At 40.3% G+C, this 25,099-nt stretch overlaps 1 protein-coding gene across 7 annotated transcripts in view; it reads right to left on the reverse strand.

The window, feature by feature from the left end:
* castor2 (cytosolic arginine sensor for mTORC1 subunit 2) overlaps positions 1-25,099 on the reverse strand; it is a 38,910-nt gene that overhangs the window by 2,266 nt on the left and 11,545 nt on the right. Inside the window, exons 3-10 of one of the 7 annotated variants that reach the window (XR_014755163.1) lie at positions 19,722-19,915; positions 17,049-17,181; positions 10,602-10,725; positions 10,189-10,299; positions 8,166-8,241; positions 7,965-8,046; positions 7,684-7,833; positions 5,520-5,592 (exon numbers count right to left, since the gene is read on the reverse strand). Coding sequence is in view for 5 of the 7 variants with exons in the window: in XM_084698149.1 (XP_084554275.1) it covers positions 5,379-5,592; positions 10,189-10,299; positions 10,602-10,725; positions 17,049-17,181; positions 19,722-19,915 (776 nt within the window). In the remaining 2 variants the exon portion in view is untranslated. Of the gene's footprint in view, positions 1-4,758; positions 5,593-7,594; positions 7,834-7,964; positions 8,047-8,165; positions 8,242-10,188; positions 10,300-10,601; positions 10,726-17,048; positions 17,182-19,721; positions 19,916-25,099 lie in introns of those variants that run through there. The other 6 variants (XR_014755162.1, XM_084698151.1, XM_084698150.1 and 3 more) reach the window with 6 other exon arrangements.

Below are 25,099 nucleotides of genomic sequence, written 5' to 3' on the forward strand. Positions count from 1 at the left end.
ATTCTCAGCCTGGCTGCCAGCCCAACTTAGCCCCACCCACAAAAAAAATGGCCGGGAAGTTGGGTCTGGGGAAGCTCGGTTGGGGAATAACTATGTCCAAACTATGACCTGTTCGGACCAATGAAATTGTTGGGACGGGCTTTATACAATGATGGACAGATGATCAACAGTAACGTAATCAACCACGTCACCAAAGAGCGCTTGGGTTTAATTCGGCTGTTTATCAATCCAAAGAATGCTGAGAACACAAGTACATTCTTTCGAAGACCGTTTTTGCAAGCGTCCTTGCGAGAATGGTCTTGCAAGTCCGCAAGGACTGCTGGGAAATCAGAAGTGTTTTAGCTGGTCAAGTCACCATCCGATGCATCCTCGATAAAAGTATGGAGCTAAATCAGGGCCAAATGTTGTGTTAATACGAAAAACAAATCTTTAGTCAAAAAACTAAAGCTTGACATTGAAAATGTACTTTTTGGTCGAAAACTTGAAAAATAAAACCATGTATTCAAAGAAAAAATAAGTACCATTTTTTTTTTTCCAGGTTGAATAAAATTTAGATTACATTTTGGAATAATTTTGAATAAGTTATTCATTTTCATTTTTCACTTACATATTTTCACAGTTTCACATTTCATGTTTTCAGATTCAAAACTTTTTTGCGGCTTAATTATTTTTTCTTCAGTTTCAGACTTTTGGCCCCGATTTTGCGTAGGGGGCGTGGCTTCAACTCAGAGGCGGGAATTAGGAGTGACAGGCTAACAAAGAGGCAGAAGACTCGGCAGTCGGCATGGCGTCCGCTCCGCCAACACAGTCTCATACATCTGCGTATCTATGACACAGGTCTATTTTGCGTGCCATATATACGCCAAATTGCTGTTTTGCGTGCAGTTTATACTCAAATTCCTCCCATCATTTCTATCAACAGAAAATGCGTCTCTATCCCACGCAGAACTTTATTAACTCTTTATCCATTATAGGTCATCCTTCAGACTCTGATTTTACGGAGATTCACGATATCGAAGCTTCCAAATGTATTTTTTATACGTTTTTGTGGGGTGATTTCCACCTCAACCACCTTTAAATAACAACCAATAATTATTATTTGCCACCAACACCAAGCAGCATTCTTGTAAATATCAATAATAAAAATATAGCTGCAAGCAGCGATGCGGGTTCCTCCGCAAAATGGCAAAATATTATAAAAATGTACATTGTAGAAGGTCAAGTTGGACAACAAGAGAGCAAAACTACTTCATGTTGGGCCAACTACAATAGGCTGAATGGGGATTTGAACTCATGAGCATAAGGTTACAAGGCAGGCTCTCTTCCCTCTCTGCTACAAACCAACTGTTGAAAATGTAAGAGTAGAAGGGCAAAGTATCAGCTTTGGTCAGCTTTGGGACAACGGTTAAGAAGCGGTTGACAATTGTGCATGGTATTTCATAATGATGTCATCCTGTTTAACTAACCAGATATTCCAATTTAAGACAGGCAAAAAGACTGTGGCTGGATTCAAACCTACAATCTTATACTTTGCAGGTCACTGTCCCTGTCCATTGAGTTATTCTCAGTGTTGAATATATTGTCATGTTCAGTTACTGTATTAAAAAGCAGCTTTTTCTTTGGTAAGAGTTGTTAGATTCAGACAATATTTAAACTACTCAAATTCAATCATATTTTGACATGCCAAGGTGAAATTGTTGATGGTACTTCAGAGTGATGTCATCTTGAACCCGATAAGGTTTGAAAACCATCAGTCAAAATTATATTTGATTTATTGACACAAATATATTAAGGCAATGTTTACATTTACATAAATACACCCATTTCAGACATTTTGTATTACATTTCTCATTCCATTTCACCCTATGTAAAAATACATCTGCCCGCACAATATCCCAATCCATGCCTTTTATCTCCCTCCCAGTGCAAGTCATGCCAAAGCAGAAATGCTGTAGCGGACACATGAGGTTTAGATGACGACCAAAAATTGCCTCTCACAGTCAAAACACATTGCTCACAACACTGTTTCCAGAATTTCTCAAAGATGGCTTGAAGACCGCTTTCCAGAACCACAGTCAACTTACGATCAAGAATAGCCTCGTTGGCAAAAGGTTTATGGCATAAGCCCATGATCAACTCCTTGCGGACATTGATGTACAATAGCCAACTCTCACTTCCCATTAAACCACACAACATGCACTCTCAGGGTGACCAACAAGATTATTTTAACTAACAAACAACAATATTACAAACATCTAACTGAACAAACGCAACAACTGAAAACCCTTGCATAGCTGTTGTAACCAAACTATTTTCCACAAGTTTTGGCGTTTTTTGACATGCTACACTGCATGATGGGTACCCAAGAGCGCTGACGCTGATGATCTAGCTGTGCTCCGACTGCGTGATATGACGAGATGCTCGTGACGCGCTAAGGTCTCGGAGTCTCCTGAAATGGAATGCGTCTTTCTGCCTTGAAGCTGCGTGCCCATTATCATCAAGACCCCATGTATATGGCAAGATAACATTCAAGCTAACAATTTCTCCAAATCTGACTGCAGCTTTGTATACCATGTGTACTGTGTGGAGCAGAAACTAGCAATTCCATGAATCCCATGGAAACAAAGGCAAATGTGTGAGATGTACTGATGTGGAGCACAAATCATCCAATAAACAGTACTTCTCTTGAGTGGTTTTTATTCAGATGACTAATCATTGGATTCAGGTCAAAAGTCTATAACTTGAACTGGTTTCATTACTTAAGACACTAAAAGTCAGCAGCTTGGCATGCTGGGACATGGAAAGGATTAAACATTTAGACTTTCATCAAAGTAAAAAATGCTGGTTTGTCCTTTTTCATCAATGTCCTCAAAAAAGCAGTCTGCAGAGCTACTGTGTCTGTGGGGTGACTGTCTCTGGAGGGGCAAGCAGGGCCTGCAGGCAGGGGCAAGCAGGGCCTGCAGGCAGGGGCAAGCAGGGCCTGCAGGCAGGGGCAAGCAGGGCCTGCAGGCAGGGGCAAGCAGGGCCTGCAGGCAGGGGCAAGCAGGGCCTGCAGGCAGGGGCAAGCAGGGCCTGCAGGCAGGGGCAAGCAGGGCCTGCAGGCAGGGGCAAGCAGGGCCTGCAGGCAGGCAGTCAGTGCAGGCCAGCTGGATGAAGCTGTCCTGGGGTCAGGGCTGAAGAGAAGCTGTCCAGCTCGAGGGGGGTAGTCCAGCAAGGGATCTGTTTTTCTCTCAGCATCCTGAACTGTGTTGAGCAGGCCTCTGCATGACCCTCCAGACCTGTAAAAGTGAAGAAAGGATCCATGTCAGTTGTGAAAAATAAAGCTTTTTACATTTACACTTCACAAAAAATACAGTTCTGACTGTGAAATGCAGTGGCAATACTTGAACTTGAATCCAAATGTGTTGAACTGATGGAGACCCGGCCATGCAAAGTCACTCCAAACATTTGGCTTGATTCCAGGCTCTGGCAAGAGTATTTAGCTCTAAACTGGTCAATATACACATCTGACCAAAGACCAGCTCGACCTTTGCCTGTAAACAGTGATTCTGACTGTCGGAGACCTTTAAATAGGCTGACCGAGTGAAACTAGCCTGGTCGCTTTATCAGGCAAATGACGAATGAAATAGGCTTGTTTTGAAAGATCCTATATACTGAATATCTTCAGCAGGCTCTTGTCTACAAAAAGCAGCCATCCCTGACGTTTTAGGAGTAAAATTTTGTAAACTACAATATTGTTTACACACTGCCAGTGAGCGAGCTGAATATGTCTCTGAGGTGAAATCAAAACAATGTACCCCGGGACGCAGTCTCACTCCACTTGCAAGTTTTCCACAAATCACAAAAATAATCAGAGCATCTGGCTAAAAACACAATTCCCACATCTCCTTAAGGCTGCCCTCCTCGAGGTTTGGTAACAAACACATTTTTGGTGTCCACCGAACTGTAAAATGGTGAACTTATGAACATGACGCGACCAAAACATGGCTGCCGCCTAAGCCTATGTGGTCTCCCTGGCGCATAGGCTTATTACAAAGACTTTCACGAGCCAAATCAAAATTCTGAGCCGAATCGCTTGTTCTCCGAAAAGCTGCTCTCCTCTACCTTTCTGATGAATTTGCCGAGATGCTACATGATTCACTAATTACACAGAGGGAAAAACTAGCTACTTTTCGAGTTCGGTTTTCGGTCACTTAAAACTCACGATTTAAAGGTCTCAAAGTGCTTAAACCTTCACCATCATTCAAGAGTAGTGTACTTACATGAACCCAATCATTGATTCTAGCTTAAAATGTGTAAAAATAGGACTTACCGAACGTGGCTGCCTCCAACACGGCTTTCAGGTGATTCCAGTTGAAAACAACAATGGCCGCCAAAAATGTATATTCGTAACGGCAAGCTGCGATTGGAAGCGAAATGAGGGTGAGGGTGGGGCTTGGTCAGCACACCATTTCCAGAAAGGATGTGTGTGAGTCTCGCCAAGCTCACGCGTGTGTCAAGTAGGCTGACCACCTGTCCCTCTTTGCGCTATACAGCACAGCATTTTCAATATGCGACAAGGGGTGAAAATGCTGTGCGACACAACGCAAAGCGGGACAGGTGGTCACCCTAGTGTCAAGGGGCAGGATGAGTCTGTCAGAATTTGGAGCGCGCGCACTGTGGAGCAATTCAATTGAATTCAATCATATATTGACATACCAAGGTTAAATTGTTTATGGTACTAGAGATTGATCCCTATCACGTTTGAAAAACAATCAGTCAAAATTATATTTGATTTATTAACAAAAAAAATATTGAGGCAATTTGGACATTTACATAAATACACTTCTTTCAGCCATTTTGTATTGCATTTCTTTTTACATGTCACCCTATGTAAAGACATATCCTACACATCTGCAACTAATTGCCGACTGCCGAGACTTCTGCCTCTTTGTTAAGGCCGAAATATGTTTCTGCGTCTCCGTTTACGGATGGCCGGGCGCTCGGATACGGACGGATGTGTTTATGGTTCTCCGTAGGCTGTGGGTGCTGAAAACAATTCACCGCCAGAAGAGTAGGTGGGGCAATGGTTTTTTGTAAGATGTCGTCGAGTGTTTATTTACCTAGGTAACCGAGAAGTCGGAGCAAATTTACAAATAAACCTTTTCATCAATAAAATATGCAAATTTTCAGCAACTACACTGCCCATTTCTTGTCACATTTGAATTCAGATGCTGATTTACATGTACCATTTAGCTAAAATATGAATTGTAAAAATGTACAGCAATGGCGGTCAAACAATTCTGTTCGTCCTGTTTATCACGGCAAGCTCTCCCTGACGCAAGCGGTTCTTAATACTGACCAATCACAGCCATGGGGGTCTCCGTAGCTCTCCGAATTTAAGACGGATAGAGTAGAAAATTCAGGAAGTGCACGTCAAGCTCTCCGAGGGCTGACGGAGAGCTCGTAGAGGGCGTTCCACGGAGACGAGGGCGTTCCCATCTGTCCGTTTTTCGAAAAACCCAGAAGCATATATCGGCCTTTAGGCTGTCACTCCTAATTCCCGCCTCTGAGTTGAAGCCACGCCCCCTGCGCAAAATCGGGGCCAAAAGTCTGAAATTGAAGAGAAAAAAAAACTGAAAAAAAAAAATTGTTTTGAATCTGAAAACATGAAATGTGGAACTATGTGAAAATATGAAAGTGAAAAAAGAAAAAAAATAACTCTATTAATTTATTCCAAATTTATTAAATTATTCCAAAATGTAATCAAAATTGTATTCAACCTGAAAACAATTTCTACCTTATTTTTTCTATTTTTTTTTTTCTATAGTTTTATTTTCAAGATTTCGACCAAAACTTACATTTTCAATGTCAAGCTTTAGTTTTTTGACTTAAGATTTTTTTTTCGAATTACCAAAACATTTGGCCCTGATTTAGCTCCATACAAAAGGGGCAGATCAGGAACATTTCCGGGTATTTTAGGCGTTCTTGGTGACTGTCAGAGAATGTGTAATAAAGGGAGAACTCCCACTCTCGGGAAACTTCTGGGTTCTGAACTGGTTGCAGTTCCACTCAAGTTCCATATGAGGGCGCTAATGGTCGAGTGCAGAATTAATGGAGGTCTATGGAGCTATAACCCTCAAAATCCACTTCTCAGGATAACAATTTTTGTCTGGTAATTTGAATTCTGAATTCGAAAGGGGAGGCAAAAAAAATACACGTTGCCTTTCCGTTCTAAAAAGCCTTTGAAAATGTCATTGACGTCATACTGACTACGACCAGACCTACTGCTTGACTGCAAGCTATAGTTACTTCCACTTTTCTCTCGAGGCATCGACAACACAGCTGACAGGTTAGGCTCTCCCTGTCAATACACATGCTAGAAAGAGTTTTGGCATTCTAAAGTTGTTGCTAATGTTGCTAATGCTCTGACATTCTGGTTCTGCTTCGGATGCCATCAAGCAGGATCTCTGGTCGTAGTCAGTCCTTCACTAACCAATCAGCATTTGTTAGCCGAATGCTAGCGTGTTATGGGCAACAACGACTTACCCTGTGTAGGAGCCATATTTGGTTGTTGGGCTTTTGGGTTGTTTTATGTTTCTTTCTGTGAATAGCAGTGAGTGTGTGTGTGTGTGTGTGTGTGAGAGAGAGCGAGTACGTACAGGTCTGTCCACGCCCACCGAAAGGACGGTTGGGAGGCTGAAGGCGGAGCCCAAGGGGAATGGCCTTAAAACCCAGGAAGCCACAGCAGTGGGGTGGCCGGAGAGGGAAACAGTCTTTTGAACGTGTGGTTGTGTGCCATGTGGGGTGTGACAAGCCGTTTGCTACATTGCTGAAGTTTACAAGTTTTCTATCTGTAACAACAACAATAAATGATCCTCATCGTTACAACAGCACGCGTCAATCCTTACATCCAGCTCTGCTACCAGTAGGAGCAAAAGGAACAGGAAAAGGCTACTACACCCTGTAAGAAATCGAAAGGACATAAGTACTCGTTCATTCAACTTTTGACCTGTAATCCATGTTGAACATGCAAAAACTACAATCAAATCTGAGATTTATCAACGACAATCAGGCGAAAGAGACAAATTTAGCCGTTTAGCTCCATAGACTCCCATTCATTTTGCACTCAACCGTGATCACTCCCAGTGGAACTCTGGTGGAACTGCAACAAAATTTGGTACAATGGGGCTTACAGTTTTTCTCAATTGTTAACGCACGTTTCTCAAAACAATAACGTCTTTTTCAAAACTGCACACACAAAACTGAAAACCTCACAGACAAAATGCTAAACCTGATTCTCCCTTTGCAAGATGACTCTTTGCCATCAAATCTCTCACCTGTTTACAAAATGGAACTTGTGTTCTCATTTGGTACACACAGCCATATTTTCAAATGACACACATACCATTCATAACAGTACACACAATAAGCATTTGCTGCACACTACCAAGCATTCACAGCACACAGTAGTGTAAAATTGAAAACACAATTCTCGAAATGGAACACACCATATGAATGACAATGACTCTGGAGAATGAGCCATTTCAACTTTTGTAAAATGTCTCAGTGTGGGCCAAATATTTTCATAGTCAAACATAAAACAGAAAACATATGCAGCAAAAAAAGTTGTATTTTTTTAACAGTACAGTACTGTCAACGGGCCTGCTCAACCCATTGCAGCACACAAAGTGATGTTCCCACCGCGCTCGGCGGGGACCTCAACAATGGCGCGCTGGCCAATGACATTTCTGCCCCGGCGCCTCCTCTTCACCAGGTTGAATCCAACCTCATCAATGAATATGTATTTATGTATTCATATAGATCATTAGCCGTGTCATGATCCTGGATCTGCTGGAACAGACAGCATGATAATGCAAGTTACTGTATAGTATGGACACAGATGGGTCAACACAGTGGGGTACAGTGAGACACATTACAGGTGCAATACATGCATGTGTCAGTGCTGAATGTATGGGACTTACAAACTCTTGCTGTAACTCCTTGATGTGGTCTGTGTTCCGGTCGAATAGGACCCTGTACACTTGTTTCATCCACATGGCATTCCTGCGGAGAACACGGCACAGTGTAGAGAGACTGATGGTCTGGATGTTTCTGAATGTGGCATGGTCAGCCAGGATCCTGGTTTGTATCTGTCGGAGTGTGATAGTGTTGTTTTCACAAACCATTTTCACAATGTCAGTCTCCTGTTCGGCTGTAAAAGTGCATGTTCTTCCTCCACGTCGTGGTTTTCTTTCAGTCCTGCAAAATACAAATACAGTGAGCACACTGTATTCTGTTGATATGCAATATTTCAGTACACAAGGCAAATATAATTCATACCTGTTCTCCATTCTAAAGTTTCTAATGATGGCAGCAACTGTGAAGCGGCTGAGATTTGGTTGGACCCTCTGGCCAGCCTCCCTCATGCTCAAACCATGGTTGAGCACATGGTCAACCACGGTGGCCCGAATCTCATTAAAGATCACCGTTCTCCTTCTTCTTTCTCCTCCACCTCCTTCTTCTTCTCCTCGTCATCCTCTTCTTGTCCTCTTCCTTATCCTCTTCCATGCCCTCTTCCTCCTCTCACTCTTACCCCTCTTCTTCTCTGGTTGTTGATATATTCTAAGTTCTCCATTGTTCACCAAACAAAACAGAGGCTCAAGGCCCTTTTTATGCTGCAGTCCTGATCGCAAATTGCTCACCAGAGCTGAGTGTTTAGCGATTTGAATAGTTGTGTGTTGTAGGTTGATGCTTTGAGACTTTACTTGAGAAGTGTGTGCAACAACTGAACATTGTGTGTAGTGTTTTGACAACAAGGTGATGTGTAATTGATATCAGTGTGTAAACAAGGAGAGTCAGAGTCTAATGCAGATAAGGGAGTGTAAAGTAGTGATAAATTGGGTCGAGCAATTGGTACATGACGTTAAAGTTGTGAAAATTGTGCCAAAGTTTTGCTTTTTGTGTGTTAACAATTGTGAAAAACTGTAATAGGGAGTGGGCAGGCTCTCCTTAAACAGGCTCTGCTTGTGTTCTTTGGATTGGAACCGTACTTGGGCAATGAAAGATGACGTCAAACGAGTTCGCAAAACACAACGGAAAAAAACGTCGATTGATAAACAGCCTTCATTTTCAACAAACAACATATTACGTTGCTCTGATTGGTTGTAGGTCTATCCAATTGAGCGAAGAGGCATTTGTTTTACGAGTTCGGTTGAAACACGCCCCATATTCACAGCCCAACGGAGAGTTATCAGACTCATATTCTGACTAGAAATATGAGTATGACAACGTCAGGCTAATGTATTCTACTAGTTTACATCTGATAGATACCGTATTTTCCAGACTATAAATCGCACTTTTTTCAGGTCAGTCAGGTGCGATTTATATATCAAAATACATATAATTTAACATGTTTTTAAATTTTAATCCATAACCTACTGACTGACATGAACCAACGAGTTCAACGGATTCAGTGATGTGGAATAAGATCCGGAGCTTGGTGAATGAGCTTAACGGTCACTTGCTTGTTGGACTCGCTAGCTTGTTATGTAAATTTTGCCTTTTCAGTCTCCCAGGTATATTCTTTATGCTATTGTGTAGCTGAATAACTGTTAATGTGTACGTTAACATACCGGACACTGTGCTATTCTGTAGTTGAATAACTTGCCTTTCCAGATGTCTGTTCTTGGTCTTGGATTTTGTGAAATACAATTCTAAATGAATGCGATTTATAGTCCAGTGAGATTTATATATGTTTTTTTCCTCTTCATGACGCATTTTTGGACTGATGCGACATGTACTCCGGAGCAATTTACAGTCAGAAAAATACGATAAATAGTTCACGTGCTAGATAAGGTGTCTATGTAGCACGTTACATAGACCTAATAGAACCATCATGGCAACAAATCGGTCTAAGGTTTCCCTTACATACTCCTTTAGAAAAGTCCCCTCAAAAGTATAGAAAGCTTGGTCCACTTTTTATCCACGTAGCTTGAAGACACCACTGACCCACAAAAGCATAGTTCAGGTCTGTAAACTCAGTGACCTCTTGAATGTGTAAATCTATACGTCTAGATTATTTGACAAATCATCAGGCACCCATCAAAACAAAGACAAACCAAAGGCCTTGTAGTAGTGAAAAAGAATTTCATCAAAACACTTTCAATGCTCTTTATATATCAGGTACAGTGAGCCTTGCCACATTACCTGCGTGTCATCTGTTCATCCATAACTAGAGAGATGTAGCCCTCAATCAGCGAGAAGGAGAAGAAGCGGATGTGACCAGAGTCTTCATTAGACACCCCAGGTTCCTTTATCCTGAGAAATAATATGGCCAAAGGAAATTAATTATTCAACTGTCAGTCTTTACTAACCCCAAATTTAAATTAAACACCTTGTTCAACATTAGACATATTTGGACAGGTCAGGTCCAAACCACCCACCTGTCTAATAATCTTTAGGTTAGGTAAAATACTTTCTATAATGACAAAACAAATTGTTTCAACCCAAGTCCTGAAGTACACCCGTTTAGTCTGCAAGAAATTGTTTGCTTGAGACGACAGATGGCCTTTGGTGACAGCCATATGTGAAACAGGAGCGCTGAGGAGAGAGGTCCTCACCCGCCTGAGTAGAACATGACGTCCATGAGCAGGGTGACCACTGAGGGCAGTGTGTCTGGATCCAAGCTTGTCACACAGAACATGTTGCTGGGGCTGGACAATGGGTGGATGATAGGTCGAGGCACTGAAAGAGAGAGAAAGAAAACGTTTTCAAGAAGCAATCCATGTTGAATATATGGTAATGGTCTTGTTTCAGATGTAAAAAATTATAATAATGTATTTATTTTTTACAATGGTGAATTGGTTTAAAGTTACAGTTGGTTACAGTTTGATTGCTCCATTCAAGCTGTAATCCAGGTGTAATGCCAGGAATCTGTCTATGGCTTGATTATCTTGCGAACCAGGCAGTGTATGAAGATGAAATTTGGCAGGTGTATGGCTCAGGACCAAAAGACGTACAGTGAAGCGGGTAAAGTTGTTTGGACGCCAAAAAACAAACAAAACAAAGGATATTTGAAGTGACATACAGTAAAAGGTGCCGCTTTTGAACAAGCATACCACTGCCCGTTATGGGTCCCTGAGGGCTGACAAACTGCCGTATTAGATAGCCAAGTTTGATGACCTTGCATGATTTCCGTAAGATCCAAGTTTTGATTAAAAGTCAATAAAGACCAACAATGAGGATTTAATAAGTGGAAAAGATACTAAAAGCAACACCACGCGTAGCAAGTTCAGCTGATGACAAGGCCCTCAACTAACTTGCTAACTAGCAGCCTGAAAGAAAGAAGATATTAATGTATTAATTTAGTAGTAATGAGACTAAAGCAAGGCTGTGTGTGGTAATTGAAAATATAAATGTTTTTAATTAGCTATATTTGTAAGCAGGAGCATAGCCAGAACCTTTCTACTGGGGTAGCCAGAAAATGACCAAAAATGACCATACATTTGAAAACTGTATGGTCACAGTGCCCGTGGTAAAATTGGGAATGATGTCGGTGATACACACATATTTCTGGAATTATAGATAGTGCAGTGCACGTGATGCAGCTGGTGATGACGGTTCTTCTCAGTGGGTTTGGTACCTATATTTCTCAGATCACAATTGAAATCTGTCATCTCTGAAGTACTTGTTCAACCTCCACATCATCTCGCCTTGTTACTTATGCACATCATAAGATCAATTTATCATTATTTTAAACAAATTGCCAATGCTCTAGCACATTCTGCAAATGAATATGTAGCCTTCATTTGTCTGCCGTTTCCGACGTTATCAATTAGTTATGCTATGTTAATTAAAATGTATTATATTGGTTTTCTGTTAAAGTGTCTTCCCTCCACAAATATCTAGACATTTCGTTCATTCGTTCGCCAGTTGTCATAATTGTGGGAACAATTCGCCATTACAGCGCTTGCATGTACAGTTCTGCCTAAGAAGTGTGTTCTATGTTTACAGTAATGTTTGCATTTTTTCAATTATGCTATGCAATGCTGTAAAGATGTAATGTATTTTCTGTATCACGTTCGTATAAATAAGAACTGACCGAGGAGACTAAATTTGTACTAACATTGTTCCTGTCATATGCCCGTTTGTGGATCGCTATATCCATGCCTTAAGAAAATGAACAAGGAACAAGGAGGCTAAAGTGGTAGGAATAGTGCCCATGTCTGTGATGCAACTTGTGATTATAATGTTGTAGCACATTTGCAACGTGCAGGCAGTTTTGACATCAGTAAACATGAATTTATGTAACAAAAACTGATCGCGCAATCAGCACTGCTAACCTGGCCATATCGGTTATAAAAGCAAATTCAATTCAAAACTAGAGGGGGTACAATTTCTGGGGAAATTGTGGGGTGTGCTTGAGTCGGTTGCAGATGGTTGCGTTTTTTTAAAATTAAATTGTACAAGTCATATTTGGGTAATTTAAATAACTATCCATACTTATTATTTATGGAGATTACATAGATTTGTTGCTGCTCATTTACACTTCGAAAATAATAAGAGTGTATAATGAAACAGTGTTCTATTTTCACTTACCTGAAATTCTTCTCATACCCTGCAAGAGGGGATGGTGATAGTCTCTGTGGCAGCCTTGAAACCAGCGTCGGAAATACACGAGGGCAAAGGGCAAAACTGCCCCTAAGAAATATCATTTTGCCCCTGATATCACTAGGAGAGGGGCAAAAAATGCCCCCAAAATTTTCTCTAATAATAATGATAATTTAATTAACTTGTCAAAAACATCGTGACCTGGACCAGTTGCTATAATGCTTTTGATTTTCACCTTGACTGATGTGCGTGTGCGTAAAGAACCGAACGTTCAAAAAAATGGAGCGCTTCTTAATCAGACCTATGAGTGACTGCGAGTGTGAGGAGAACTGAGGAAGCAGTAAACACAATCTCCGTCACAATCTCAGGTTCCAAAGATGAAATTCACTCGCAGTGACCATCGAACAATGGAAGCTAGATTGTCTTGGGGTGGACACGATTTTTTGCAAAGCATGTCGAACTTTTGGACAACGAGTTGCAAAAGTTGTTGTCAATCCGGCACAGGCGAATTCTTCTGCTGAATCTAGTTGAGCGAAAACATTAAGAAATACGTGGCCTTTCGTCACCAGCGACCAAGCAACACGCCATCGCCTACGGTGATAACTAGTAATAATAATAATTTGTTAATTATTTAGTTCGCTTTAGCTAGTTTAACGTTAGTAAGCTAACGTTAGCTACAGTAGCTCTGATAGTGCGTTAGTCACAAAGGCTTGCTTGCTTGCTAGCTAGCTTGGCTAACATTAGACAGAGTGCAGTCAGTGAATGATTTTCCCCCCATCCTCGTAACTGTCATCTTGTGGTTGACAACCAATCCTATATTTGGGGAAAGTTGTGTGCAGTTGAAAAAAAGTAAAAAAAAATGAATGTAATAATAACAATTAATAACCACAGAGAAATAAGATAACATTGAATATGATGGTCTGATTTATGTTTTCTGTTAAAATAAATCTAAGACAACAATTTGAATCTGTAGACTAGTCTTATTATTGCCATTTGATGAAAATTGCTCATACTGTAAGCCTAAATAAGCACATTTATAATCTTGAACAAAGGTAAAATGTCTTATTATTACATTTAGTAGACGCTCTTATCCAGAGCGACTTACAGTAAGTACAGGGACATTCCCCTGAGGCAAGTATGGTGAAACGCCTTGCCCAAGGACACCAAATCATTTTGCACGGCTGGGAATTGAACTGTCAACCTTCCGATTACTAACCCGATTCCCTAACCGCTCAGCCACCTGACTCCCTCTGGATAAGAGCGTCTGCTAAATGACTAAATGTTGATTCAAAAAGTGCCCCCAATTTAAAAAAAAATGCCCCTGGATTTCAGTCAGTGGGGGCAAAAATTGCCCCCTAAAAAATATGTAAATTTCCTACCCTGCTTGAAACAGTTGCATAAAAAGGAAGAAATAGGGCAATCCTGTGTAAAAAATTGTCCAAACCTATGTGACTTAAACTTCCCCGGAAGTTTTTCCCTTCTAGTGATATTTTTAAGCATTTACTCATATTGCATTCATTCATTAAGAACCCACTTTGAAATAAGCTGATTCTAACAATGTTTTCACTGGCAGTATCTCAGCTGAAATCCCTATTCCAAAATGACCATCTGCAAACTAAAAATATGCCTCCAAAAACAAGCTTGAAATTAAGTTTGGAAAACTGTCTGATATTTTAAGTTAAGTTTACTGGAAGCAATACTTGAAAGTAACACCATCCCTGGTCTGAAGACTCGGCGCTCATGTGACAGGCTATCCACGTTGTAAGTAGAGAAAAGCGCATTAAACTTTGTCAGCTTCTCTTATACTCCCTCTATATCAGCCTCTCTCAATCCTGGTCATTGATCCTGGTCCCTGGGTCTACTGTAGCCCTGCATGTTTTTAGATGTTTATCTGCTCCAAATGACTGGTTGTGAAAAAAAAAGTTGGAAGCAAGATAGATAGACTACGACTAATAAGCCCTACAACTCCCCCCACCTGTAACTAGGTCAGTTACTGCTGCTGTTGCAAGCCAAACTTCACTGAGAGTTTCACCTATTGAAAGACTTTTGATTTAAGTAAGGGGAGTGCCGAACATGTTCTGTCGCCGTTAGGCTTCCTAAACAGCTGTGGAGTTGCTTTTCTTAGTAGTGTGTCTCGCATAAGCTACAACGTTGCAGTGAGCTACACTGGTTTAAAACCACAGGTAATCATTTCACCAACAAATCATTTACTTGTAATCTAATATTATAATAAATGCTAAAACAAAAATGTATTTGTGGGGAATGTTTATTTTAACGATTGAAAACAGATGTATCACAGACCGCTGTTGTATGTGTCGCCCGGGCAACAGAGGCTTATGTCATGATGCTAATGCGTCAGTGAATAGTAGACTACTGGTAGTCTACTAAAGAAATTTAGAAAGCTAGTAGTACATGTAGAAAGTAGATGTACTACTAGCTTATTAATATCAGTGTACATCATATTGTACATTACATTTCACAATTGTGTTTCATATCACAATGTAAAATGAGTAAATAGTTATGACGCTGGCAGGAATCTATCCTAGGTATTGTTAACCCGGTCAACAGCCCGTTTGCCCTGATTGGCTGATCTTTCCCTCTGGAAAAATAACATATTAAATAATTTGTGGCTGCATCAATACGATAAGCCCATCATTAGTAAAGTTAAATAAAATAAATTTGCAATATCATCCAGTTCTGTGTTAATTTATTTTGTCACCATAACATCAGCATTGCCCTCTGCCCCCAGTTACATGACATTGTTTGTATTCTCACACCGGTGCACTGCGAGTGAAGGAGAGGGAAAACCATAGAAAACCCTTCCACTTTCACATGACTTTTTGAAGTAATGGAGATAATGAAAAATGCCCTGTGAATAGTTAAATAACTATATATCTATCTCAATGCATAGTGGCAATTGTTCCACTATGCCAATGTGGTGGAGCTGTATCAAGACCAGTGCACCGAAAAAGGCGCTGCCAAAAGTGCCAGAGGGAAAAAAAGAGCGTCTGGTTTTTCCCCTAGAATTTTTCAGACGGCACCCTGATTTTTCATGGTAGTTCATACAGGTGAATATTGTGTCTTTTGGATCCAAGCCAGTCCGATTTCATGAAAAGGCTTCCTAAGTTAACGTTACATCCCATCAGTTTAGTGTATTCAGCTTTGCTTAGTTTAAAAAGGTTAGCTAGCTAGCAGCATAAAATGAAAAACATTGGTCCGTTGACTTAAAGACGCTAACTAGTTTCTTTAACATCTTACGATCATAAATATTTCAGCACTCAAGATTGTAATAAATGATTGAGAACACTATTACAAGTCATGCACAGTATGTATCAGAATAGCCTAGCAGAGAGTTTCTTAGGGCATGATTGTTTAAAAAAGAAAGAAGGTTAAGATACTTGTGCACAAAAGATGGCCTATCTTTTGTGCACAAGTATCTTAACCTTCTTTCTTTTTGTTATACTTGTTATAGAGATAAGTGATGAAATGTGGCTATCAATGGACCAGACCAGGAGGCCTTGGACTACAAGGAATTCACGAAGAGATTTTATAAAACAAAAAATAGGAGTCTAAAATGTTCTGCCTCCTGCCTCTGGTTGTGAACTGTGTACGGGAAAACAATGGCTATTATATTATATATTATAATATTTATTTTAAATAAAATATGCTTTAACATGATTGTGATTTTCTTTAATCATAATTATTAGAACAAATTATTGCTACTTGTAAACATTTTTGTTTGAGCCAGTTGAAGGCATGGTACACATGATGCACATGATCGGGATGTGATCACCTCCGCCACATTTTGAGCCAGGAAAAAAACTTTATTATTATTCTTTTATTCTATTCTTTATTTGTCTTTTTTGCATCTCTCGAATAATGCCAGAAATCTCTGTGTGTGTACAAATTAGAATGGGTTTAGTTTCCATCGAGTAGCTTGAGAACTGGGCTCTCTGCAAAGTTAATATTTCGCAGGTGTCATACGAGACCTTCGCTCTCAACTCTCAGCCATTGCCTGAGCTTCACAAAGTTAGCTCTCTCGAGCCGAAACGATAAGGATATACAGAGGAAACAGGCATCCGACAGAAACAATAGGTTACCCCCCCGGGGGGGGCGGCACCCCCAGAACTGCCGGCACATTGTAAATGTACAGGCGCTGTATGGTAAATTAGGCCTACAATTATGACAACTGGCTCACCCATTGTGCATGTAATGACTTACTGACACTGAGAAGAACTGTCACCACTAGCTGCATCACGGGCACTGCACTATCTATCTATAATTTCCAGAAATTTCTTCGTGAGCATGTTGCCCTATCTATTCCAGGAGTCTGTGTGTTTGTGCCACCAATTTTATCAAGGGCTATAGTTCAAGTAAGTATTTGTGTTTCACTGGCATCTTAACCGACTGCATCACGGGCACTCTGCACTAGTTGCATTTGATTAGACAATCCCTACCAAGCTTTGGCTTGACAAAACCATTGGTGACTCCAAGGCTGTGAGCAGCCACTGTCTCTCCGTTGACAACCCTCAGCAAGGTGAACTCGGCAGACAGGGTGTGCATTACCATGGGCAAGTCCCTCTCTCGAACCTGAGGGCAACAAGATCACAAAAGAAAAGATGCAGAAATTAGCCTAGGTTCTATGACAGCACTGGAAACAGTACAATACGATGAAGCAAGTGCATTACGACAGGAAACACTAAACATAAGGGTGAGAAATTGTTCAATTACATAAACTAAACTCACATTTGAACTTCACACAGTTTGTGACTTGAAAGAGTACAGGACAGAAACAACAGACTCCTAACAGCTAGCAGACTGAAAACACAAAAGAACAAAGGGCTTTTGCAAAATGTTAATCTGAACACTCCTGAGCAAGGTCCAAAACTATAGCTGAGCATTTGATGCACCTTTTGGCCAATAACCTCAAAGGCAAAGTGATGATCAGTTTCGTCAATTTCAGAAAACACAATCACATTTCATAAGCCATCTTCATGCCTTCAGTTGACTGTAACTCTATTGTAAAGCTAAAGTGTGGTAATTCCCCAAAACCTCTGAGAGCCTGACTTAAAGAAGTCATCTTTAGGTGATGAAGTTGTTTGGATGTGAGATTGATTTTCTATCCACAAGGGCCATTGATGATCCCTCCATACCTGTATTTGACTTGAATTTCCTGTGTCAACGTGAAAGTCTTCCCAGGAAAAGTCAGACTCTGAGCCCTCTGGGTGGATTAACTCTGCCTAAGATGAGTGCCTTTAGGGCGGGTACCAACTGTTTACATAACGCAAATGAGTATGATTGATAGAAAGGCCTCCCTCAACTGGCCTGTCTCAGACCCTCTGCAATGCAATCAGATACAGTGTGATGGAAAGACACACAGACAGAAGGAACATGGAGCAAGCAAAACAAAACAACATGATAAATAAACATAAAAATTAGTGGTTGGCCGTTATCGGCGTTAACGTGCTGTGTTAACATGAGATTTATCGGGCGATAAAAAAAATATCGCCGATAATCTACTCTCAAAGTTGGGTTGGGAGCTGGGTCTTTACTACGCAAGCTATGATGACTTTCACCTTGATATTTTAGCGCGGATGTATACCTAGCCGAATTTCACTGTAGGGGGCGAGAATGAGTCTTCGAACCTGTGTGTATACCTTGTGTATGAAATGATCACATCAAACGTGACGTGCTAACATGGATGCAGCTATGAAGCTGCCAGGTTTGCTTCGGGGATTTTTTTTTTTTAAGAAGCTTCCCAATGGAAACCTCGACAAGACTAAGGTTGTTTGCACCTTGTGCAATGCGGAATTAGTTTACTGTAGGAGTTCTTCCAGTCTTAAATACCACCTAAACGCAAAGCATCCCTTAGCTAAGATGCCGGGATAAGCACTTATGTAGTGCAGGGGAAGAGTCGTCGTCAAACTACTATGTTTGAGTGCAACCAAGGCAAGCACAGCCCTATCAGCCAAGCTAAACAGTAAACAGTTCACCACGACCTCTTATGTAGGCCTACAGTTGAAAATTCATGTTTAACTGAATAAACAGTTCGTAAACACAAGTACATCTTATTGAACATAATTTATTTTCATCACCAATTATCATAGTAGAACAGCTTGCTCAAGCAGTTTGTGATGCATTTTGGAAACAGGAGATGAGCCCCTGGTCTAATGCGCCACCTGGTTTGAGAAACCCGTTCTCAAAAACGTACTTTTAGTCATTATTTGGGAAGCACACATATTCTGAATGCCTTCGGCGGAATTCAAATGAGCCATTTTAATCTAGATTAATCTAGATTAATTCCAAGATTACAGTGAGATTAATCTAGATTTAAACATTTAATCTATGCCCACCACTAATAAAAATATATAAGAAATTAAATAAATTGAAGAAACATAAATCAGGTTGAAAGTGAGAGCAATGCAAGTTGTTTCCTGTTCATGTATTATGTTGCCAGTTATTAGGCTGTGTCTGGGGGCAGCTGGCAAGGAGAGACGAGTGGCTGTGAACATTACCGGGAAATTTAGCAAGAGGCTGAGCCCGGCCTGATCCTCTTTACATAACTACCTCCAGATTATCAACATCTCTACAGTTTGTTTTTTTCCTGTTATTTTTCCATTTCCATTAACAAGCTCCTGTTAGTCAAGGAGACCATGTGTGTTGTTTTTTCCCATTACTGGAGTAATAAAAAGACTCCCTATGGCCAAAAGGGCCTGGAATGAAAATGGACTGGTGTGATTAAGCAACTTCCACAAAATGAAAGACTCACAGCCCACAGCAAGATTGGGGCCCTGGGAGGTACAGTATTGCCACTGTTGTTGCCTTTTCATGTCTAGTCTGATGGGGGAAAAGTTATAGGCAACAAGAGTATATTGTTTGTCTACCATGCCACTGCATGTCTGTTTTCAAATAATCCATTCCTACAATATGTGCAGCTTTATTGCATCAACTCCTTCTTGACTTGTTTGAAAGTAACATTTGCCAGATATTTACTGATACTCACGGTATCGAATGACTGCACCTCAAACATGGCTTCAAATTATGTGATCGAACATCAGTCATATGTGGTCAGAAAGGTGTGGATATGAGTGAAGAAATGATACATACAATAAAGTATGTCTTGAACTCACCAGGATGAAGTCTGTCTGATAGGTGGATAGCATGAACACAGAGATATTGTGGTCAGCTAGGGGTGCAATGACAGACTTGGCTATTTTTGTGACTCCAATAGGTTGAGAGTTTGTGGCGCTCCCGCCCCCAGACACCACGTTAAGAGCCAACCATGTGGCCTCTGCGACACTGAGGTGTTCTGACTCAGGAAGTTCTGAAAGAGGTCAGGAGAGTGAAGTTAGAGTGGACACAAATAAATTGGTCAATGGTCTCCTGAGCAGCAAATTAATCCCGTAACGCCATTGTTGGACTTTCAATGCCCCTTATTTTCCAGTTGAGCACATTCTGCTGCACTGCATGAGGTATTGTCTTGCCATCTCTCTAATTATGCCAGGAATCTGTGTGTGTGTGTGTGTGCGTGTGTATGTGTATTTGTGTGCATATTAGAATGGGTTTAGTTTCCAATGAGTATCTCAACCGGGCACTCAGCAAAGTTCATATTTCGCAGGTATTCAAGTTCCGGATTGACGTTGTTTGGATAAGCATTTTCAAAAAATAATTTCATGCTCGCAAGTCTCGGCCATGTTGAGTTGACTGCACTAAGCCAGCTCTCGCAAGCCAAAAATATATGGATATAGAAACAATACTATTTATGTCAGTGCGATAGAGAAAATCCAAGACTATTTTACTGATGAAATGACCGCTAGCTAACTAAGAAAAATACAATATTTTAAGTGGATGGTTTATTTCAGTAGGTATAGCTGGAAGATTATTAACTACAGTTAGTTTGCAGTGTTGCTTTGAAAGAGTAGCCTAACCTTTACGGATGAAATGCTTGCTAGCTAACAGAAGTACGGTGACCCTGAAGTGCAAATCACAACAGCAAATAGAAATACGCAACAGTAAATCATAAAACACAACGGTAAATAGGAAAACACGACAGCCAATTTGAAAACAATTCAACTAATCATAAAGCACAACGGCTAGTAGGAAAACAAAACGGTCAATAGAAAAACACACTAGCAAATATGAAAACACTTCAACAAATCATAAAACACAACAGCATTAACTTCTACCGGAAAAGTTAGGGCCTATCTATCTAGAGGACGGACCCTCCTGATTGGACAGACTGTCCTGTCTTTTAACAGGAAGGAGAGGTGAAAAACACGGAAAAGCACCTACTTTGTACTTGAGTACTCCCGAAGATACTTTCGCTATTTTAAAAAATGATTTTGTGTTGTGAACCAATCACAACATCAGGATGCACTTTGAAGTCACGTTTGAGAGAAGCTTATCGTATCCATGCCAGATGTAGTTTGCCAGATGAAGTTTGCCACATGCCAGATGTAGTTTGGACCCATGGAGTGATACATACGCCTCACAAACCTTCGACGTGTTGCATCCATTCCTTGTGGATTTAGTTGTTTTAGCAATCTCTTTGCTGTGTGCCGTTTAACACGTAGGTTGTGTTTTTGCTGAAGTAGGCTACTTGCCACATAGTCCGATAGCCGAATAGTTGCCCTGGTCCACGCAGCTCTTGTTGGTTAGTGGTAGCTGATTTTAACTGTTGTATTCTATTTTAGTTAATCCTATTTTTATTGCTTTCCTACAGGTACACTTGCACTTAGAGATTCATGTTGTTTAATTGTAACTTGCTTAACTACATGCTCTTATGGTTTCTTCCCTTTAGCACTTATTTTTTGGTTTTTCACAATGTGTATTTCTTGTTTTTGGCTACCCGCAATGCTTTGGGGCTATCTTGTTGTTATTATCAGTGACCCATGCACTTTGTAAAGCTCTCTCTTTGAAGTCGCTTTGGATAAAAGCGTCTGCTAAATGAATAAATGTAATGTTTGGTGAGTTTCGGCACTTTTCAGTTGGAATTCGCCATGTTACAGAGCCAGACAAGACTTTGCGGACGGGCCGCACATTCTCACGTGAAGTAAATCTTTTAGTGCTGTCAGTTTAACTCGTTATTAACGGCGTTAACGCAAACCCATTTTAACAGCGTCCATTTTTTTATCTCGCGATTAACGTTCTTTTTGGCCTAGCAAACATTGTAGTTTTTCTCATATGCTGTTGCAACAACTACTGACGTTAGAAAAACTACAACACCACACCGGATCTAGCTAGACCGGAAACAAAACAACAGGCACGCTGCACACACTTGTTTAGTCTTGCGAGCCGGCTAAACAGTAGTAGGCTAACGTTACATTTTGAGTGGATGGCGAGCGCGAGAAGCCAAAATGGATGCCAACAAAATTCTGAATGGAACTTTTTTTTTTTTTTAAGTTGGCAAATGGTTCCATTGACAAGACCAAAGTGATCTGTGTGTTCTGTCTTTGTGAACTGAGCTATCATCGCAGCACATCCAGTCTGAAATATCACTTGATTGCCAAGCACACAGTTGATGCGAATTCTCCGCCCCCTCATCAAAGCCAGGCGATTGCAATGTTGTTTTCAATAAAAAAAATCATTTGCACCAAGTTATCCGATCCACTTTTTCATGTTGATAAGAGCATTACAATGAGAAAAATTATTATATCAAAAGAAATCAAGGGACATTTAGAATAGATAAAAATGTGTGATTAATTGCGATTAATCGCGAGTTAACTTTGACAAATGTGATTAATTGCGATTAAATATTTGAATCGTTTGACAGCACTAATCTTTATACATCACAAAGTGTGCGTGAAAACCAGCGTACGCAAGCTTTTTGTGCGTACACATTGTTCATACATGAGGCTCCTGGTGAGTACAACGGTACTTACGAAAGATTTGTTGGATTCAATATTAGTTTATTTCCTCCAGGAACACAATTGACACTTATTGAGGGACTTGTTGCACTTGTACTACTTGTACTCGCTGTAAATTATATTATTGTTGCTTGCTTTCCTACAGGTACACTCTTGCACTTTTGAGGTTCATGTTGTTTAATTGGGTGTGCTTTGCCTTCGGCAAGGGCACAACCATTGTTATCTCACATATATATTTATTTATCATTATTGTTTATTTTCACGCCCCTAAGGCTCAGTCAATACTACATAGACAAAGTCAAAAGGTTCGTCTTGGTCACGATTGCGTTGGTTCTACTGGGATTTATACTCCGTTGCACGATTTAGGTTTTAATTATGTTTTTGTGGCAAAAGTGAAGCTAACGGTGGCAAACTTGCTAGCCACAGTCACTGACGCTACTGACATCACAAAATGTTGCGTGACTACCTCTAGTAAAACATTAGTTTAGCAGCATGTTAACTTCTGGGAGATAGCTAGGCTAACTGCTTTACTGAAAGGGAGCTGCAGAAATGCCACAAGCAAGTAGGCCAGGGTGATTACTATTTACTCATTATACTTTGTGATATGAAACACAATTGTGAAGTGTAATGTACAATATAAGCTGATATAAGGAAGTAGTTTCATCTACTTTCGGAAACAGTAGTCTATTATATCTACTATTTCACTAAACTATTTCTATCTACTATTTCACTGAAGCATTAGCATCATGACATTAGCCTCTGTTGCCCGGGCAACACATACTACAGCGGTCTATGATGCATCTGTTTTCAATCGTTAAAATAAACATTCCTCACAAATACATTTTCGTTGTAGGATTTATTATGACATTAGATTACAAGTAAATGATTTGTTGGTGAAATTATCATTACCTGTGGTTTCAAACCAGTGTAGCTCATTGCAACGCTGTAGTGTAGTATAGTCTAGTAGCAAAAAAAAAACCTCCACAGCTGTTTACAGTAGCCTACGTAGGAAGTCAAACGGCGGCACATGTTCGGCACTACCCTTACTTAAATCAAAAGTCTTTCAATAGGTGAAACTATCTGACTAGTGACTACTAACTTGAACTCCAGCCTAAACTTCAATCGGTTCATGAAAATAATTCATTTCAACCAACGCAATCGCTACCAAGACAGTCTAGTACAGGGGTCACTAAATGGCGGACTTAACGCTATTTATTATGTCTATGGTTTTCCTACTAGATGTGGTTTCTATCTTCTGTGTCCAATCCAAAGATCCAATCAGGAGCTGTAATAGCAATCACCATGACAACTCAATCACTCGACGTTGGCCACAACCACTGTGGGTCACGCAGGTTGTGTTTGTCATCCGCAACAACGCAGGTTAATTGATTTGCTAACGGTAGCTAGCCTACCTGCGCTTCCTTAGCAAAAATAATGGCGTGACAAAACCCAGCGAAAAGTTGATTCCGAAAAATCGCACATTTCAGACAGAATGGACTGACATGAACGCATTTGTGTTGCTGGTGGGGATCACAAAACCGATGTGTTTAATCTGCAATGAGACGGTTGCCCTTGTCAAAAGTGGTAGAGCTAACGTGAAACGTCACTATGACAAAAAGCATAGACACTGAACAAAATTACCCCCAAAACTCTGGTCTATGGGAGAAAGATGCCCACGGGCACTGTTTAATTTTGAATGGTAGTCAAAGGGAGAGGTAAGGGCCACAAAAATAAACCATGGTCCATTCCGGACCCTCGATTGAATGGAAATTTGGTGAGTGGACCTTTTGAGTTTCTAATTGAGTACCCCTGGTCTAGTAGTAGTTGTAGCCTACAATTTACCGGGGCAGCTTCTCCACACAGCAGGGCTATATCACATTTTGCCTTGTTACTGACAATGATCGCTACCACTGACATTTTTATGAATGAGTGATTTTCCCCTAAATAAATGTAACGTTTTTGGGGGCATATTTTTAGTTATCAGATGGTACTATTTGAATCGCGATTCCATCTGAGATAGCTACTGCTGGTAACGTCGTTGTTAAAATAAGCTTCAAAGGGGGTTCTTTATTAATAAATGCAATATGAGTAGGCTAAAAGCCTAAAAATAATCACGAGAAGGGAAAAACTTACAATGACGTTTAAGTCATAGAGATTAGGTCAATTTTTACACCGGTCTGCCAAATGTATTCGTTTTGATTCAACTATGAGGTTGCTGATCACCATTCCCTCTTGCAGGGGAAATGAGAAGACAACTATTTCATTCTACTGTTCACTCTTAGTATTTTGAATTGTAAATGAGCAGAAAAAAAATATGCTTTTAAATCTATGTAATTATCATAATTAAAAAGTAGGCTATGCATTTTAATATAAAATATACAGAAATATCAGTTGTAAAATGTAATTTCAATACGGACCCCTGCAACCAACGCAAGCAAGCACAACCTACAATTTCCCCAGAAATTGTACTCTCTCTAGTTTGTAATTAGTTTAACGACAAGCTCTTATGTTTCTTCCCATAGGCACTTATTTGCTTTTCACAATGTATGCCTCATCTACATGTTATATTTTTGTTTATATCTATTAAAAATATATTTTTTAAATCACTTGGGAGTATTGCGTGTAGAATTGTGAGGACAATT

The sequence above is a fragment of the Hypomesus nipponensis genome, chromosome 5 (assembly GCF_054491055.1).
Source record: "Hypomesus nipponensis isolate SF chromosome 5, ASM5449105v1, whole genome shotgun sequence".
Lineage (NCBI taxonomy): Eukaryota > Metazoa > Chordata > Actinopteri > Osmeriformes > Osmeridae > Hypomesus > Hypomesus nipponensis.